Source organism: Ananas comosus, linkage group 9 (assembly GCF_001540865.1).
Source record: "Ananas comosus cultivar F153 linkage group 9, ASM154086v1, whole genome shotgun sequence".
NCBI lineage: Eukaryota > Viridiplantae > Streptophyta > Magnoliopsida > Poales > Bromeliaceae > Ananas > Ananas comosus.
In genome coordinates this window covers 9,756,440-9,774,961 of record NC_033629.1, presented here as the reverse complement: position 1 = coordinate 9,774,961, position 18,522 = coordinate 9,756,440, and the positions used below count along the sequence as shown (strand labels likewise).

The 18,522-nt window shown below is 37.7% G+C and overlaps 1 protein-coding gene and 1 long non-coding RNA gene across 4 annotated transcripts; one reads left to right on the top strand and one right to left on the bottom strand.

Annotated features, from left to right (window-relative positions):
* LOC109715294 lies at positions 6,974 to 8,104 on the bottom strand. Its single transcript, XR_002217579.1, has 2 exons — positions 7,489 to 8,104; positions 6,974 to 7,397 (listed from the first exon to the last, which is right to left on the bottom strand). It is a non-coding gene; the product is annotated as an uncharacterized LOC109715294 (long non-coding RNA).
* LOC109715293 (probable isoaspartyl peptidase/L-asparaginase 3) lies at positions 12,821 to 17,958 on the top strand. 3 transcript variants are annotated; one of them, XM_020240229.1, is made up of 7 exons: positions 12,821 to 12,875; positions 12,960 to 13,125; positions 15,109 to 15,173; positions 15,270 to 15,659; positions 15,753 to 15,811; positions 16,734 to 16,838; positions 17,329 to 17,958. In XM_020240229.1, the coding sequence occupies exons 3-7, from the start codon at positions 15,165 to 15,167 to the stop codon at positions 17,546 to 17,548; spliced, it is 783 nt and encodes a 260-aa protein (XP_020095818.1). In that variant the 5' UTR covers positions 12,821 to 12,875; positions 12,960 to 13,125; positions 15,109 to 15,164; the 3' UTR covers positions 17,549 to 17,958. The 3 variants fall into 3 exon arrangements, with proteins under 3 accessions (XP_020095818.1, XP_020095816.1, XP_020095817.1); XM_020240227.1 differs by lacking the exon at positions 12,821 to 12,875 and having other exon boundaries at positions 13,048 to 13,125; positions 15,259 to 15,659; XM_020240228.1 differs by lacking the exons at positions 12,821 to 12,875; positions 12,960 to 13,125 and having other exon boundaries at positions 15,267 to 15,659.

Here is an 18,522-nt window from a genome sequence, read left to right as displayed (position 1 = left end):
AAGCCGAGCTTGAGCCTAGATTTAGGCTTGAAATTAATTTCAAGCCGAATTTGAGCTGACATAAGCTCGCTCGAGCTCGGCTCGTTTCCACCCTACGTTAAGAAAATGGGCCTATAGTTGAGGGACATTGTTTTCTTAACGTATTTTCCTCCCAACCCAAACGAAGATTATTACTGAATATTTTATGGATGCAATGACAATCGTTCTAAAAGTCAATTTTTTTGAAAAGATAGAGCAGGAGTTATAAAATTCAATGAGATATAGGAAACAGTAAATAAAAAATTATTTCATGCGCCGGGTGTATAATATATTTTATAAGCATTGTATTTCTAACACCCCATTATTAAAATTTGCAAAAAAATTATCCGTAAAGGCCAACCAATCATATACGAGTTCGAGCTAGAATACTCTCAAAGTACCAGGGGCAGTGCTTTTGAGTTTTTAACCATTGGAATGGGCCGAGATGTCGGGTTGAAATAAATAGTGGTAGGTGATGGGTAGGTCGGTCGGTGGGTGGTAATGAGGTTGATCAAGGGATATTAGATAATAAGGAGTAGAATCCAAAGATACAACTAGAAACACAAGGAATAAGTGTTTCTACAAGTATTACTAGCTATTTCATATATAGTGGAAAAGCACTAACATATTTATGAAAATAACTATATAGATGCATTCTATGATATGAGTAAAATCTATAAGTTTGTTGATGGCGGACCATCCGTAATTAGTTCTATAAATAATTCGAGGCTGCGATGGCCTTAATGAAATTTGACCATTTCATTCGCTGCAATAACAGTAAGGAAACATAATAGGGATTTTAAAACGATGAACTATTCAGAGTGACAAACTTAATAGAAAAAATAGTGCCAACAAAAAAAAAAGCGCAGTCGGATTCAAATATGTAGAAACCATAAATGCCAACGTTAGATTAATGCTTCCACCCGCCTCCCCCCCCTCTTTTCCTGAAAGTAAAAGGTTGAAGAACATTGTATGGATCAAAATAACTTGCCTCAATAAAGCCGATAGGCTGCAAGCGATGCCCTTGAGGCTCATTCGACATGCCGTGAATTGCGAACTAATTTCAGTTGCGAAGGTACATGCATACTGGGGAGCAATATTAAGTCTAAAGATAGGTTGGAAATTGACGCATATATCATTGCGCTCACTCAAAGAATGGCAGACAAGCAACACGAGTAGGCAGGTGAACATGAGAAATGTAAATAGTATGATACTAGTGATAATGAAAATGAGCAAAAGACACATAATTAGGTAACAACAGAAATTGCACAAAAAGCCATGTAGAAATAATCTGCAGGAGAGGGGGGGGGGGGGGGGGGGGTGAAGCCAAATAAAAAACACTCAACGAAGGAAATGCAAATCAGGGTGAAAAAAAGTGGACAGAAACCAAGCGAAATGCTAGGTAAAAAGACACTCCGATTACAGTAGACAGGCAAGAGAAGCGCACGATACAAAACCACATTCGACATCGAAGCACCCAGTATCAGAAATTCAACATATACATAAGACAGACAACATAGAATAATAGACGAAGGCGAAGGAATTTTCCAGAGAACGCAAACTTCCTCACTGCAGGTAATAAACTACAAACAATACAGACGTTGCAGATCAAGAGTTGCACAGCTGGAGTTATTAGGCATGAAGCTTACCTACCAACGGTATATATACATACCAGCATGAAAGAAAGAGCAAAAAAAGCGAGAGGAGGGAGGCGTGGTTGCCAATCGCGCACCCATTCTGAATGACAGCCAAACGGTGCAAAGGGAAGGAAAGTTGAGGGGGGGAGGGGGGCGGGGGAGATGGAATCGAGAATATGGAGTAAACTCTCAGCGGCGAAATCATGATCATGTTGGTATACCAAGCAGTATAAAATGCACAGATTCGTATGCAGATGGAGAAGTACACATGCAGATCTGTATGAACTCTAGTTGGCGGAGAGAGCAGGTAGATCTCGGAGAAGTAGGCGCTCGGGTTTTACAGCGGTCATAAATACCCAAATTGTCTGTAGATACATGCGTACGGTAAGAGGAGAAACGACCTCCGAAAGCGCCATATCTTGGGCAGCATTAAATGCCAGATCTGCAATGATATTGGCAATCGGTAGAGGAAGGGAACACTCCGATCAGTGGTAAAATAAATACGTGGTGGCAATTAAATGCTGATCTGCAGTGGAATAAACAACTAAACAAAGCTTTAAAGAAAGATAAATCTCTTAAAAGTGATGTTAATGCGGCTGGCATAATAAATGCGTGGAGACTAACCCTAATAAACAAGAGTTCAGAGAGAGAGAGAGAATGCCGAATCTGAAGAGGATAGAATAATAAATAATAAGAAAGAGAAACGAGATCTTAGACAAGATATTTGAATCAGCGTAAGAAATCAAATACATAAAATAGAGAAACAGACAACTAAGTAAAATACACTACACAAAACAACCTAATAACAGAACAGAGCTCGGAAGGAAAAAAGAGGCGAGAAAGATAGAGAAGAGAAGAGTAAGCTAGGAAAGAGGATTAAGGAGAGGGTGATAATAATCCCAAATATAGAGTCCTGAGAGAGAGAAAACATATATAGAAATAATACAGGAAAAGAAGAACGAGTAAACAAAGATAGAAGAGGAGGAGAACAAAAACAAAAACCCGAGAAGAAGACAACACTACAACTGAGCCACCCAAAACACTTCCGAAAATCCGGAGAATGCAGCAAACGGTTAAGGGTTCACCTTTTAAATGATATTGCCGTCACTTTATATATAGTTTTTGTTCTTGGCTGAATTTTCCATAAAAGTTCTTACGTACTGCTACTATCATTCCATGAGCTCTTTTTAAGTTGATTCTAAACGCTCTAACTATTGAGGGGTCCAACATTGATGTTCTCCGATAACTGCCACTGTTGGTCTTCTAAATAGTATCTGTTTATCGAAGATAGCTATAAGTGCCGTGGAACATCATTATTTTAGTTCTCTTATGTATGCGTAAGTTTAAGCTATACCAAGTGAGAACGCTAGTATAAGATTACACAAAAAAAAAAAAAACATAATCGTGCCAATAAGCCTCCTCAAATTAAACATACCTCTATTCAATTTATCATAGCAGGAAACAAAATTCGCCATGACGTAATTCTGGGTACGCCATAATTTGACCAAAGGAAAGGCAAGTTCCATTCAGTGGAGATTAGAAGTTGTAAAAGCTGGCTAGGGTAAGGGCACTTTGCATGTTTATTTTCAAATATTAAAATAGGAAATTTATGTAATCGTTATATAAAAAATATAAAGTTTATTGATATCTTACCAAAACAAATAGTAAAAAATAAGAGGATAATTGCTTTATATACTCTATAGTTTGAAAACTTCGTTTAGCTTCATTTTTTTGTTCTAAAATACCTCATAATGTTCCCCGAAGTTAACTTGTTACTGAAGTTAAACTCTAGCCACACGTTAAAAAAAATTAAAATCATTTTTGTCCTTAACGTACGGGAAATAAGAAATGTTAGTGAGCGGAGAGGAGGTTATTAAAAAAAGGACGCAAAGTCAAAATACTTTTTTGGGGGCCCCTCGATTTAAGGGCAAATAAGAAAGTTCAGTGAGGGTGGAATGGTATATTTGAAAGGGTAAAAGTAGTATTTTAAAACATAGCAGAGTTTATTAACGATTTTAACTTTAAGAGTATAATAGAAATAGGATTGGAACGTGAAAAGGTATTTTTCAATATTAGGCTTCTAAGAGGGTAAATTAAAAAGTCGAAAAATTTTTCAGGGATTATAAGCATCTGGGCCCCTGAACAATACTAGATTTTGATAAAATATTTTATTCGACTAAAAATTAACCGTTGGTATAAATGCGAAAATAATGTTTGTTATCCCAGGCTTTACCATCGAAGCGATCAGGGCTAAAGTTTAAACCCCGGAACAGATAAGGCTAAATTACAGAAAACCCCCCTGTAATAACCCGCTTTTTCACTTTCCCCCCCTGACATTTAAAAACCTACACTTTGCCTCCTTGTAAAATGAAAAATGTGCACTTCACCCCTACCGTTAGGGTTCCATCAGGGGTTCTGTTAAAAAATATTTTTTTATACCGAAAATACCCCTCTGCCTCTTCTCTGATGCTTCGCTCCCTCCGGCTCGCCGCTTCGCCGCCTCGCCGCCTCGCCGTCCTCCACTGCTTCGCCCTCGCCCACAACTGCTTCGTCCTCCTCCGCCGCCTCGCCTTCGCCCTCGTTGTCCCTGCCTACCTCTCCATCAACACCCATCTTAGTATCTTCCCTACTGTCGCCGAAATCAATGGGCGACGACGATGTAGGAGGAGAAGGGGAACAGGTGGAGAAGAAATTGGAGAGGAATCGTGGCCGATTGAGGTGGAAATAGCGGCAGATCGAAGGGGCGGCTGAGGAAGCTCAGGAAGAAGACAACAATGGCGAGGGGCAAAATGGTCATTTTACACACCGTAACCCCCCTGTGAACATTTTTCATTTTACAAGGGGGCAAAGTGTAGGTTTTTAAATGTCAGGGGGGGAAAGTGAAAAAGCGGGTTATTACATGGAGGTTTTCTGTAATTTAGCCTTTGTTTAAAGTCACTCTTTCTATTAGCTGCAGTTCCATTGGCCGCAGTTCCAACTGTTGCAGTTGGAACTCCTACAGTTGCTTCTGCAGCAATTGGAGTTAAAAATATCAAACCAAACGTCGAATTTGCATTCGCATGTAGTTAGAATTGCAGTGTTGTTGCAACTACATGCAACCAAATGACCCCTTAAATTCATTTGCAGCGTTTTAAGTGCAATTTGCATGCAGTTGTGCAGCTTGAAATGCTGATAATAATCAAACACTAAATTCCTAACCGGAAATAAAGTTTAGGTTTCAAAGTGAAGCATTAGGGGTAGGGATGGCCCCGGGCCGGGCCGGCCCATCCCTGCTACATGGCCCTTTCCGGGCCGTTTTCACTGGGCCCGTTGGCTCGGAACAGCACTGGGCTGTGCCGGGCAGATAGCTTGGCCCATGGTCCGGCACGGCACGACCCGCATAGGCTAGTGTTGAGGACCTTTGGGGAGTTTGGGAGCTGGTCCTGAGCCCAACTCTCCAAAACCTTGGGGGTTGGGCAGCCAACCAAGGGAGATAAAAAGAAGCCCTACGGTAGGGTTTTGGGCCCTAGGCCTTAGGCCGTTCTTTTTTGGGAGATAAAAGGGAGGGCCAAGGATTTACGGCCCTTTTGAAACAAAAAAAAAAAGATTTTTTTAAAAAATTTTAATGTTTCATAAATTTTTTAGAATTATTTAAAAAAAAATTATTACTTTATAAAATATTTTAATAAATTTTATTTTTTTCATCTAACATATTTGCTGGAAGAGAACTATTTTATTTTTTATTTTTAAATATTTTACATACTTTTAAAACATTAAAAAAATTAAGTGCCGGTACGGAGCCCGGCTCGGCACCGCTCGTGCCATCCGGGCCAGATGGCCGTGCTAGGCCGGGCATCCATGAAATTCAGACCGGCACGGCCGAGACCAAATTTTATCCTGGCCGGACTGGGCTGACCTGTGGCCCGGTTTGGCCGGGATGAATGTGGCCCGGCACGGCCTGCATTACACCCCTTATTTAGGGGTGAGCGAAAAATCGATTTACCATCCAGAATTGAATAGTATAATATAGAAAGATTTTTTATCCATACTACTAATTCGGAAACGGAATTTTTTTATTGGATCAGATATTCCGTTGCATTTCTATTCTCTTTTCTTTTCTTTTTTTTCCTTTTTTTTTATGTAACGGAGGAGGAGAGACGCTCTAATCCATGATCCCGATTTTGACGGCTCGATTTGTCCGAATTTTTAGGCTCAGATTCAACCTAGATTTTAATTCGGACATAAAATTTGTTGGGATCCAATTTCTCAGGGGATATTTTTTCGGGATCCGATTATTTTTCGGATCAGAGTAGATTGGTCAACCGGGTGGGGTTGTATTCTGCTGCGCCTAATTCCAAATGTTGACAGTTAAAGAGGTTTTAACTTCAAAAAAAAAAAAAAAAGTAAAAAAAAAAAGTACATAACTTATTTAAACTATAGATATTATTTTGAGTGGGCTACTTAATCTTTTAAATTTTGATTTTACTATTCTAACTTTTAGCCTATTTGATTGGAGGTAGGTAACGGCATTTTAACTTTAAAATTTGAATATGCCGTTTATCTTTTTAAGTTTAATTAGTATATTTTATATAATTTTTGCAACTATAAATTCATTAAAGTAATTAACTTATATTTCAAGCCAAAATATTGTTAACTGACTCAAATCAAACAAATTGAAAAATTGATTAATAAAATTAAAATTTTGAAAAATTAAGTAGTCCGCTCAAGATACTCCATAATTCAGATAAATTTTTATATTTTTACTTTTTTTAAAAAAAGAGGTTGAGGTTGGTACTTAAGAATGGCCTATAGTTGAGGGCATTGTTTGCTTACGTATTTTCCTCCCACCCAAAACCGAAGATTATTACTGAATATTTATGGATGCATGACCATGTTCTAAAGTCAATTTTGAAAAAGAATTAGAGAAGGAAGTTATAAAATTCAATGAGGATATAGGAAACAGTAAATAAAAAATTATTTCATGCACCGGGTGTATAATATATTTTATACATTGTATTTCTAACCCCCATTATTAAAATTTGCCAAAAAAATTATCACTAAAGGCCAACACAATCAATATACGAGTTGAGCTAGAATACTCTCAAAAGTACCAGGGGGAGTGCTTTTGAGTTTTTAACCATTGGATGGAGAGATGTAGGGTTGAAATAATAGTGGTAGGTGGTGGTAGGTGGTGGTGGGTGGTATAGTGTTTGATCCAAGGGATATTAGTAATTAAGGAGTAGATCCAAGACCTAACAACTTAGAAACACCAAGGAATTAGTGTTTCTAAAAGTATTCTAGCTCAATTCATCAATATAGTGGGAAAAGCTAACATAGTATGAAAAATAACTATATAGATGCATTTCTATGATATGAGTAAAATCTTATAAGTTTGTTGATCGGACACATCCGTAATTAGTTCTATAAATAAAATGTCGAGCTGCAATTGCTTAAATGAAATGTTGACCACTTTCATGCCTGCACTAACAGTAAGGAAACATAAGTAGGGATTTTAAAAGATGAACTATTCAGAGTGCCAAACTTAAAGAAAAAATAGTGCCAAAAAAAAAAAGCAAGTAGATCTCAAATATGTAGAAAAACATAATGCAAACCTTAGATTCATGCCCTTCCCACCCCGCTCCCCCCCTCTTTTCCTGAAAGTAAAAGGGTTTGAAGAACATTGTATGGATCAAAACTTTGCACTAATAGCCGTAGGCTGCAACGATTGCCTTGAGGTCATTCGACATGCCGTGACATTGCGAACTATTTCAGTTTCGAAGGTAGCATGCATACATGGGGCAAATTCAGTATAGAAGATAGGTTCCGAATATTGACCATATCATCATTGCCTCACCTCAAAGAATGGAGAAAGCAACAACGAGTAGGAGGTGAACCTGAAGAAAATGTAAATAGTATGATAATAGTATAATAAGAAAATAGAGCAAAAAAATATTTGGTAAACCACAGAAATTGCACAAAAAGCCCATGTAGAAATAATCTGCCAGGGAAAGTGAAGCCAAATAAAAAAAAAAAATAAACGAAAGGAAATGCCAAAATCAGGGTGAAAAAAGTGGACAGAACCAAGGCGAAATGCTAGGTAAAAAAGAATCCGATTACAGTAGACAAGGCAAGAGGAAGCGCATACAAAACCACATCTCGACATCGAAGCACCCAAGTATCAAGAAATTCAAACATATACATAGACAGACAACATCAGAATAAGACCCAAGCGAAGGAATTTCCAGAGAACCAAACCTCCTCACTGCAGGTAATAACACTACAAACAATAACAGAGTTGGCAGATAAGAGTTGCAAGCTCGGAAGTTATTAGGCATGGAAGCTTACCTACCAACGGTATATATACATACCAGCATCGAAAGAAAGAGAAGAAAAAGCGAGAGGAGGGAGGGCGTGGTTGCCAAGCGGCGCACCATTCTGAGATGACAGCCAAACGGTGCCAAAGGGAGAAAGATGGAACTGAGAATATCGGAGGTAACTCCTCAGCGGCGAAATCAATCGCTCATGTTGGTACTCAACAGCAGTATTAAATGGCCAGATTCGTAGCAGATGGAGAAGTACAATGCAGATCTGTATGAACTCTAGTTGAGCGGAGAGAGCCGGTGATCTCCGGAGAAGTAGGGGGTTTTACAGCGGCATTAAATACCAAAATCTGTCGTAGATACATGCGTACGGTAGAGGGAGGAAACCACCTCCACGAAAGCGCCATATCTGCGGCAGCATTAAATGCCCAGATCTGCAATAGATATTGGCATAGGTAGAGGAAGGGAACCATCTCCGATCAAGTGGTTGATCCGTGGTGGCATTAAATGCCCTGATCTGCAGTGGATAGAGGCGTACGGTTTAAGGAGTGAAGCATCTCTAGGCAAGTGATGTTAATGCGGCGGCATTAAATGCGTTGGAGAACTAACCCTAAGTAAACAGAGAGTTCAGAGAGAGAGAGAGAATGCCCGAATCTGCAGCGGATAGAGGCGTACAGTTTAGGGAGCGAAGCATCTCTAGGCAAGCGATATTAGTGTGGTGGCACTAAATGTGCTGGAGAACTAACCCTAAGTAAACAGAGAGTTCGGAGAGAAGAACTAACCCTAAGTAAACAGAGAGCTCGGAGAGAAAAAAAGAGGGGGAGAAAGATAGAGAAAGAGAGAGAGTAGCATAGGAAGAGGATTAGGGAGAGGGTGTACTAATCCCAGGCAAATATAGAGTTCACTGAGAGAGAAAAAGATATTAGCATAATAGGAGGAGGAGGAGGAGTAGTAGGGAGGAGGCAAGGCACCACAGCGCAGAGAGAACAAACTCTACCTGAGGGACCCACTTCCGAAAATCCGGAGAATGCAGCAAACCGGTTAAGGGTTCACCTTTAATGATATTGCCGTCACCTTTCATTAACCAGTTTTGTTTGGCTCGAATTTTCCATAAAGTCTCTTCGTCTGCTACTATCATCATGAGCTGCTTTTTAAGTTGATTCCTACGCTCTAACTATTGAGGGGTCAAACATTGATGTTCCTCCGGATAATCCAACTGTTGGATCTCTTCTAAAATAGTATTCTTGGTTTTCGAGATGCTATAGTGGCTCGTGGAACATCATTTTTTAGTTCTCTTATGTCAATGCGTAAGTTTAGCTACCAAAGTGAGAACGCTAGGTATAAGATTACACAANAAAAAAAAAAAAAAAAAAATATCGTGCAAATCAAGCCTCCTCAAATCTAAACATACCTCTATTCAATTTATCACTAGCGGAGAACAAAATCGGCATGACGTAATTCTGGGTACTGCCATAACTTTGACCAAAGGAAAGGCAAGTTCCATTCAGTGGAGATTAGAAAGTGGTCAAGCTTGGCTAGGGTAGGGCAACTTTGCATGTTACTTTTCAATATAAAATAGGAAATTTATTAATCTGTGTAGTAATAAAAAAATATAAAGTTTATTGATATCTTACCAAAACAAATAGTAAAAATAAGGGATAATTGCTTATATACCTCTCATACGTTTGAAAACATTCGATTTAGCTCTATTTTTTTTTCTTTCTAAAATACCCCTCATATGTTCCACCGAAGTTAACTTGGGTTAAACATGAGTTAAACATCTACCACAGTTAAAAAAAATTAAAATGTCATTTTTGTCCTTAACGTAAGGGCAAATAAGAAATGTTGGTGACGGTAGAGGGGTATATTAAAAAAGACCAAAAGTCAAAATACTTTTTGTGCCCCTGACTTTAAGGGCAAATAAGAAAGTCAGTGAGGGTGGAATGGTATATTTGAAAGGGTAAAATAGTAATTTTACAAAAATAGCAGAGTTAATTAACAGATTTTAACTTTAAGAGTATATTAGAAATAGGTTGGAACGTAGAAAAGGTATTTTCAATATTAGCCTTCTAAGAGGGATAAATTAAAAAGTCGAAAATTTTTCAGGGATATATAAGCTATTGCCCCTAAAAATAACTAGATTTGATAAAAATATTTTATTTCGACTAAAAATTATACCATTTGGTATAATAGCGAAAATAATTGTTTTGTTATCCCAGCTTTACCTCCGAAGCGATCAGGGCCTAAAGTTTAAACACACGGGGAACCAGTAGGGGTGGAAACGAGCCGAGCTCGAGCGAGCTTACCTCGGCTCAAATTCGTCTTGAAATTAATTTCGAGCCTAAATTTAAGCTCAAGCTTGGATTGAAATTAATTCGAGCCGAGCTCGAGCGAGCCTAATTTCGATGTCGAGCGGAGGCTCGAGCCCTAACGAGCCGCTGAAATTCTCAACATCGATACGGGATCCAAATAGTTTAATTTATATAGAACATTATCTATAATTTGATACAAAAATATGTCAAATAGTTCAAAGTACAATAATTATATGAAATATAGTATTATAATATGAAAAAAAAATTATGAGTTGAATATTTAATCTTTCTTCCCTCACATTCTTTTCTTTCGCCTTCAATCTCTAATTATTCATTTTCATTTATGCAATCAAAATAAATAAATTATATAGATAAATATTGATTAAACTATCCAATCATATATAACTAAAATTAAAATTTATATGAAAAATAAAATTTTTTTACTTTAAAAATATTTTGTATATTTTCTCAAGCAATCAAAATTAATAGTAAGGTGGAACGGCGGGATATGCTGTTACTTGGTAACTTGAGGACTTTCGGCTTGGCCACTTAGTTGATGAGAAACAGAAAAAGAGAAAGAGAGAAACATATTGAAAATTTAAGCTCTGTGAAAGAAAGAAGAAAGGAAAATATATAAATTTAGTAAAATTTTGTTCTTATATTTGTCTATGGTTTGTTTTTATGGCCAACAACATTGGCCCAATTTTAACTAAACTCAGATTATTCACACTCAGCTTATATATAATTAATATATATATATATATAATATATATATATATATAATAGTGTAGGAACTACTATGCTATCGAAAATATAGAGGATTTTGATGTGTTTTCGAATTTTGACCCTTTGATTAAGAATTATGTATAGGTTGGATGAATGGAATGGATTCAACTACAATGAAATAACTCGCGCTCTTGTCGAGCGTTGTAATGGAAAATGTGAATAATGTTTTCGTAGATGTGTGTGTTGGGTGTGGACTGCTCCTTAGATTCACATTACATAGATTCTTTCACAGTGGAGACAATAGATGTGTATAAGTTCCCATAGAAGATAAAAATAAGTGTGTAAGTTTTTGTGTGAGAATAGAGATTTGAGTTTTTGATATGAATCAATATTCTCAAGAGGTCAGAAAAGTCAACACAGATTTCATGAAATTATACTTTTGTTTAGGCATAGTGTAGCTCTATCCGTATATAATATATATATATTATAGTGATGAGGCTATCTTTTATGCTATCAGCAATACCGGAGCCTTTCCATGCTTCAGTTTCGTTTTCGATGTTTACGACTTTTCGAATTGGTCGATCGGCCTCCGTTAAACTTTTGATCCTTTGAGTATTTGGGTACTGTAGAAAATAAATTTTATTATTTTTCAGAATATCATTTGCTAGTAAATCGAATGGGCTTGAAAATCACAAATTTCACCAGGGTTTGAGCCGTTTTTTGCAAGGTATTAACGGCGTAGAAATACCACACATACGTGAAATTTTGATAGGAAAATTCTTTTCATACTATATAACAAGATCAATTATTCTTGATTTAAAATTTTTTAATGTCCGATGATTAATATTTTGTAAGATTTTTATTTTTCAGCCGTTGATTTTTGAGCCCTTTCGTGTTCCTAGGCAAGATGGTTCGTAAAATTTCATGAAACTTTATTTTCTAGGTACTTCAATACTGTTAGATCAAGTTTTAACGGAGCTCGATCGACGATCCCGAAGTTCGTAACATCGAAAATGAGCTGGACAGTACAGAAGGCTCCGTGTTTGCCGGGATAGCATAGTAGCTCACTCTATATACTAGTATAATATAGTAGTATATATATAGAGTTAGGGTAGAATACTCTTTACAAGTATCACCCAAGTAACTTGTGGTTTTTAGTCCCTTTGGATGGAGAGATGTCGAGGTTGAGGATGCATGGGTGGGTAGGTGGTGGTAGGGGGTGGAATAGTGTTTGATCAAGGTGCTAGTTTGTAACAAAAAGTTAGGATCCACATGGCCTAAAAACGTATAGCAACATTGGGGATGCATACTTGTAAAAGTATCCTAGTGATTAACTTATATAGTATATATTATATATATATTTTCGAGCTTTTCGAGCCTAATTCGAATGAGCCGAGTAATACTCAAGCTTGGCTTGAAATGAATTTCGAGCCTTTTTTTTTTGTTCAAGTTCGGCTCATTTAATTTCGAGTCGAGCTCGAGCGAGCCAAATATCGAGTCGAATGCGAGCTGGCTCGCTCATTTGCCAACCCTAGGAACTAGTAGGGTTCAGTCTACAGTCTGGCTCAAGCTCGGCTTGAATTCAAATTCAGCTCATTTAATTTCGAGTCGAGCTCGAGCGAGCCAAATATCGAGTCGAACGCGAGTCGAACGCGAGCTGGGTCGCTCATTTGCCAGCCCTAGGAACCAGTAGAACGGTTCAGTCTACAGTCCGGTTCGAAAACCGATCGGTTTTTTCCGTTCTTAAAAACCGGTTCAAAGTACACTACCTTTTCCTCTTCGTCTCCTCCATCTCTGCCTCCTCCTCCTCCTCCATGGGTCCCAAAATGAGGCCTCCTCTCCTTCTCCTCCTCCTCCTCCCCCTCTCCCTACTCTCTATTACGGTAAGGATCATCTCATCTCTAAAATCTTTGTATGGATTCTTCCTCTCTCTAACTCTCTCTCTCTCTCCTCTGTTCGTGGTGGAGGTGGATGCGGATGCGGCGCTAGGGCAACCCGTGGTGGTGAGCACGTGGGCGTTCCGGGAGGCGGCGAGGGCGGCGTGGCGCGCCGTGGACGGCGGCGGGTCGTCGGCGGTGGACGCCGTGGTCGCCGGATGCTCCGCCTGCGAGGAGCTCCGCTGTGACGGCACAGGTCGGTGTGGGGGTGGTAGGGTTTGATTCAATTTGCCCTTAACCCTAATGGTTTGTCTCATTCGATTAGTTTAGTTCGTTTTTCTTGTCTCTGCTTCTTGATTTTGTAAATGAAAATTTTAGGACTTGTTTTGGTATTGCTGCCCTTTTTTTTTTTTCTTCTTTTTTTATAATAGAATTTTCGTATGCGGTAGTGTAGGAGTGGACGATGAATTGCTTGTAATTTTGCATCGAAAGCGTTTGTTTGGTTATTGAAAGTAACTTCCTTTTTTTGTTCAAGTTGTTTTTTATATTACTAAATATCATCATCATCATCATCATCATCATTGTCAGTGTGTTAAATATAAAATTATGAAATCACCATTCTCTACGTACTTAAGTTTTTGGAAAATAACGGTTGTTTCATATGGTATCATAGCACGAGTTCCTAATTTTGAATCATGCCAGGCTTTTAATATAATTGATTTCTTCCTATTTAATTCAAGTTTACGTCATGGGGCTATGAAAAAGTCTCAAGCCCCGACGTGAGGGAAAATGTTAAATATAAAAATATAAAAATATCATCTCTACCAGCATAAGCTTTTGGTTTGGAGAATAACAGTTGTTTCACACTGTGTATCCAGTATATACGGTTAGCAGAATTAGTGTTTTGTGGAAAAAAAGGGCAATGATGCCAAACGAGGCCATAGAAAATTTTTCAACTTAGCACATTTTCACTTTAACATCCTGTGATTTGAAAAGTGTCACTTTGCAATATGCGTGGTTTTGTTTTTGTTTCACCATGAAGACTTTATGTTAAATAGGCTCGCAAAATTATACAATCTACTAACTGTAATGTATTAAAGTGCTACACTTTATAAACCATTGAGTGGTAAAATACAGCATATTTATATAACTTTTCACTTTACTGCCATTGGTTTGTAAATTGTATTATTTTTCTATCCTACTCAACAGCAAGTCCTAATGGTAAGACAAAAACAAAACCAGAGGGTAGAAAAGTGACACTTTTTCAAATCATATGGTAGCAAAGTGGAAATGTGCCAAAATTTTACATGATTGGTTGCCTGCTGGTGGCCTGCTCTACTCTTTTCATTGTTGGCTAACTTGCAATGTAGTCTGTCAAGATGCTAGAAGGCATCTTCTTCAAATTTCATAGAAGCTAAAAACAAAGAAGTCACTATTTTATTTTATTATTTTTGCAAATAAATCTGGTAGATGTGCAAACTGCAAGCAGTCCACCATCCACCCTCGCACTCCATTGTGGAAAAGAAATGACAACTATGCCAAACAAGAGCTTACATTCCTTCTTTCCTTTTTTCGCCAATTTTACTTTAGATTTTTGTAGGTTCGGTTTGAGCTCTGTCTCTTGGTGAAATATTTGGAAAAGATATAAGAAAAAACATCGAATTTTTGGAAAAAAAAAAGGGATTGAAGTGTGTGAATGGTCGCTGTAGTATCCTGATATTGCGATTTAGTTCTTTACTTCTTTTGTCTTATAAGCTAGGGAATATAAAATCTTCAGCCAAAACAACAAAATGTCAGCGAGAAAAGATGTGGCACATGAAATTCTCTACAAAACCCAAAGATATCACTCGGTAATCCTGGTGAAATTTGAATAACCTCTTAGTATTCGTATGAGTTATGTGATATGGCATGTATTGATAGATTAGAGTCAGTGATAGGATGGGTATGCATTGCTCTTGAATCTTTCTTATGCTGATTAAAGTTAATGCTGCTTATATGGTGATTACATGGACATTTAGTTTAGTTAAGAACTTAAAGAATTTTGAGCATTATGTATTTATTGTAAAAATTGAAAGATTGGGCATCAAAGTGAAAGTCCACTAGAAGATGCTGACTTGTTCCTATGAGACTCGTTGTTACCTATTCTTTGAGTAGCAGTTGAGCTATTGCTTATTTGTAATAAATGAACATACTTTTAAATTTTTCTCTGTGGACTTAATTCAGTTTGTTATATGAACAGTTGGTCCAGGTGGTAGTCCAGATGAGAATGGAGAAACTACATTGGATGCTCTTATTATGGATGGGGTAACAAACCACACACTTACATCTTGTGATAAATATTGCTGTTATAACTGCAAAAGACCATGATCTATTGCTTATTTGTTTTAAGGACATTAGTAGACAACGATGGAGGTTGGAGCTGTGGCCGGCATGAGATATGTTAAGGATGGAATTAAGGCTGCTAAGCTGGTTATGGATTACACGAAACACACTCTGCTTGTTGGAGAGAAGGCTTCTCTTTTTGCTATTTCAATGGGCCTTCCTGGACCAACTAATCTTAGTTCGCCAGAGTCCGTCGAGAAATGGAATAACTGGAAAGAGAATAATTGTCAGCCTAATTTCCGGAAAAATGTCATCAATGGAAATAGCTGTGGGCCTTTTCATCCTGAATTTGAGAACTCTTGTGATCATGGTGAAGAGAGAGGAAGCAATATTTTAAGAGTAAAGTTAAATTCTGATGTTATTGGTCGTCACAACCATGACACTATCTCCATGGCCGTGATTGATAAAGTACTTCCTTGTAACTTTTTTTTCTCTTCTTTCCTTTTCTTCTTTTGTTCTAGTATTGATCTTAATGTTTTTTTTTTTTTTAACAATGCAAAGATGGGGCATATAGCAGTTGGGACATCAACTAATGGTGCTACATTTAAAGTTCCTGGCAGGTAAAATGACTTAATAGACTTCTACAGGCCATGCAATATGAACTATGCATGGGTTGCTGATTCTTTCAAATGCTTTTAGGTGATCTTTCTTTTTTTCCTTAAAAAATTGTAAAATTGGTTTGTCACATAACAGTTTTTCATGCCTTGAGCTATGTCATATCGCCTATGACAATTACCCGTCCTCTGTTTTACAACAGTAGGAATGTACGGAGACCCCATAATAATATATATAGGCATTTTAAACTATGCCCTCTGTTTAGATTTTATTTTGGTTGGCACTTTCTTAACCTTTTCTGATTTAAGTTCTGTTGTTTTCATTGGAACCCTCAACTACATGTTTGTTTGACAATGAAAATGGCTCATTCTCCTTTGATTGTCTATGCTGGCTCTAGACATCGCCGTTTAGTCATATTTCTCTTCAAACAGAATTTTTTATATTAACAATCATTATCACCCCCCCTTTGATGGGCTTGTAACTATGTATCGGCCTTTTAATGTTCTTCTCTTTGCTGCTACACTTCAAACTCAGGAGTGTTGTTTGGGTAAAAGCATATACATATGCCTTAAACAGCCAGCCATTGTTAGCAAGGTATTGGATCTAAACCATTGTCCAACATACCTTATATTAGCCCATTAGCCCTCCATCATATTCTGATATGAGGCTATGTGGGTTCTGACGAAGCTACATAAGCTTGTTTTGATATCTGCTAATTCTGCCGAGATTAAGAAGTGTACGAAACTCCAGTCTCCTTGTAATGAACTAAAAACCTAAACATATAAGCAGTTTTAGAACTTCCTTTTGGTTCTAACATGTATTGTTCGATCATTTCGGTTCTCATTCCAAGATGCTGTCTTATGCTCCTACAAAGTAGTATTAACCCTTTTGGTTCTAAGAAATTGATATCAAGTCTCTTGGTTCCAGGGTTGGTGATGGACCTATAGCTGGGTCTTCAGCATATGCTGATGATGAGGTTGGCGCCTGTGGTGCAACTGGAGATGGCGATATCATGATGCGTTTCCTTCCCTGGTAATGAGCTCAATTTTTTCTTTTTTTTCTTTTCCCTTTATGTTATAGTTGTTGAAAGAAAGTATACGGCTATTTTGTTTTATTACTTCATCTTATCTGAAAACAGGGCTCATTCTTGCCATCTAGTCAGATTAATGAGCAAAATTCTGTTAGCATTTAAACCTTGTTTGTTTAGTCGGTGACTTGTTTCTTATTTAAGATTCTCGTTTTTCTTACTACTTGCAGCATACTTTGGTTGCAATAAGCTCATACGCCCCAAAGCAGAAGGCAAGAAGCTCCAATTTGAATAAGAGCTTCTGCTTCGTTTATAGGAGAACACTATTGGGGATACTAACCAAAAAAGTATTTATGCTTTTTCGAATAGCTTTAGCTAACAGCCCTTCTGCAGAAGGGAGACCAAACAAGTCCTGAACGATAGTTTCATCTTGTTTGCACCTTTTGCTGAATTGCATAATGTTGCTGTCCTATCTAATGGAGAGCACGTTTACAGCTACCAAGTCGTGGAGAGTATGCGACGAGGGATGGAGCCGAAGCAAGCTGCTGCTGATGCTGTCTCCAGAATTGCCCGGAAGCATCCGGACTTTGTCGGGGCTGTTTTCGCTATAAATACAAAGGGCGAGCATGCAGGAGCTTGCCATAATTGGACTTTTCAGTACTCCGTCAGGAACGCCAACATGGATGATGTGGAAGTTTTTACAGTAGAGCCTTGAAAAACACTTACAATTTCAAAAGTCGCAGCTTAACCTTTTTAAGTTGGCTCCTCCCCCAAGTATACTCCCTGTTGATGTTGCAAGTTAATGCATTTACCCCTGGACGTTCTCAGACCTACAATTGATCCCATCCAACTACAAAGAAATAATGGATTTGGCGAAAGTGATGAAATGTGGTAGTTTAAGGGAATAAAATGTTAGATTCAATATCTCACGGGGACAAAGTGAAAATCATGAAATTTATCGGGAGTTTTCTGCAATTTATTTGTTGGTGCTGATGCCTTTTGTACTGTCTCATGACTAGTTTGCAATTCAGTGAAGATGCATTGTATGATAAATACCATGGGATTGCAGAAACTAGTGCTTTTGATGTTCATCAAATTGAGTTTTAAGCTCTTTGTTTATGATAATTATTCAGTGCTGCAAGGTCATCAGCCGATTCCATCTTTCTAGTTTCTCCTTCCTGTCAGATAATTCTCCAGTTACTCTTCAAACTTGGGCTTGTTTAGTTTATGATTGAAAGGAAAATAAGAAATAAAATTGGATTGCATTGGAATGAGAAATGAAATGATGAATTATCATTGGTTCACTATTGGAATGGACAATTAAAGAGAACCAAAAGTTTTGAGAGAGAGGTTTCGGTCAGCAGAGAGGAGAGTGATTAAACAAGAGTAGGAAGAGGTATTTGTGAGGAGGATTTTGATTTGTTATTATGGAATAGACCTAAGGTTAGGATATAAAGCTGAATTGGACCTGAAATGAATTGGTCATTTTCATTCCAAATTGAAATGGGAATTAGAAGCCAACAACTATCAAAATCAACGAATTTCATTCTGATTTTGGGTCTAAAGTAGTTGAACCGAACAAGTCCTTACTGAACTATATTATAACAAAATAAAAAATATGACGGCTAAATTGAAATTCCCATTGAAATTTCAAGGACTAGATTTGTAATTAATCCATGAAAAGAAAGG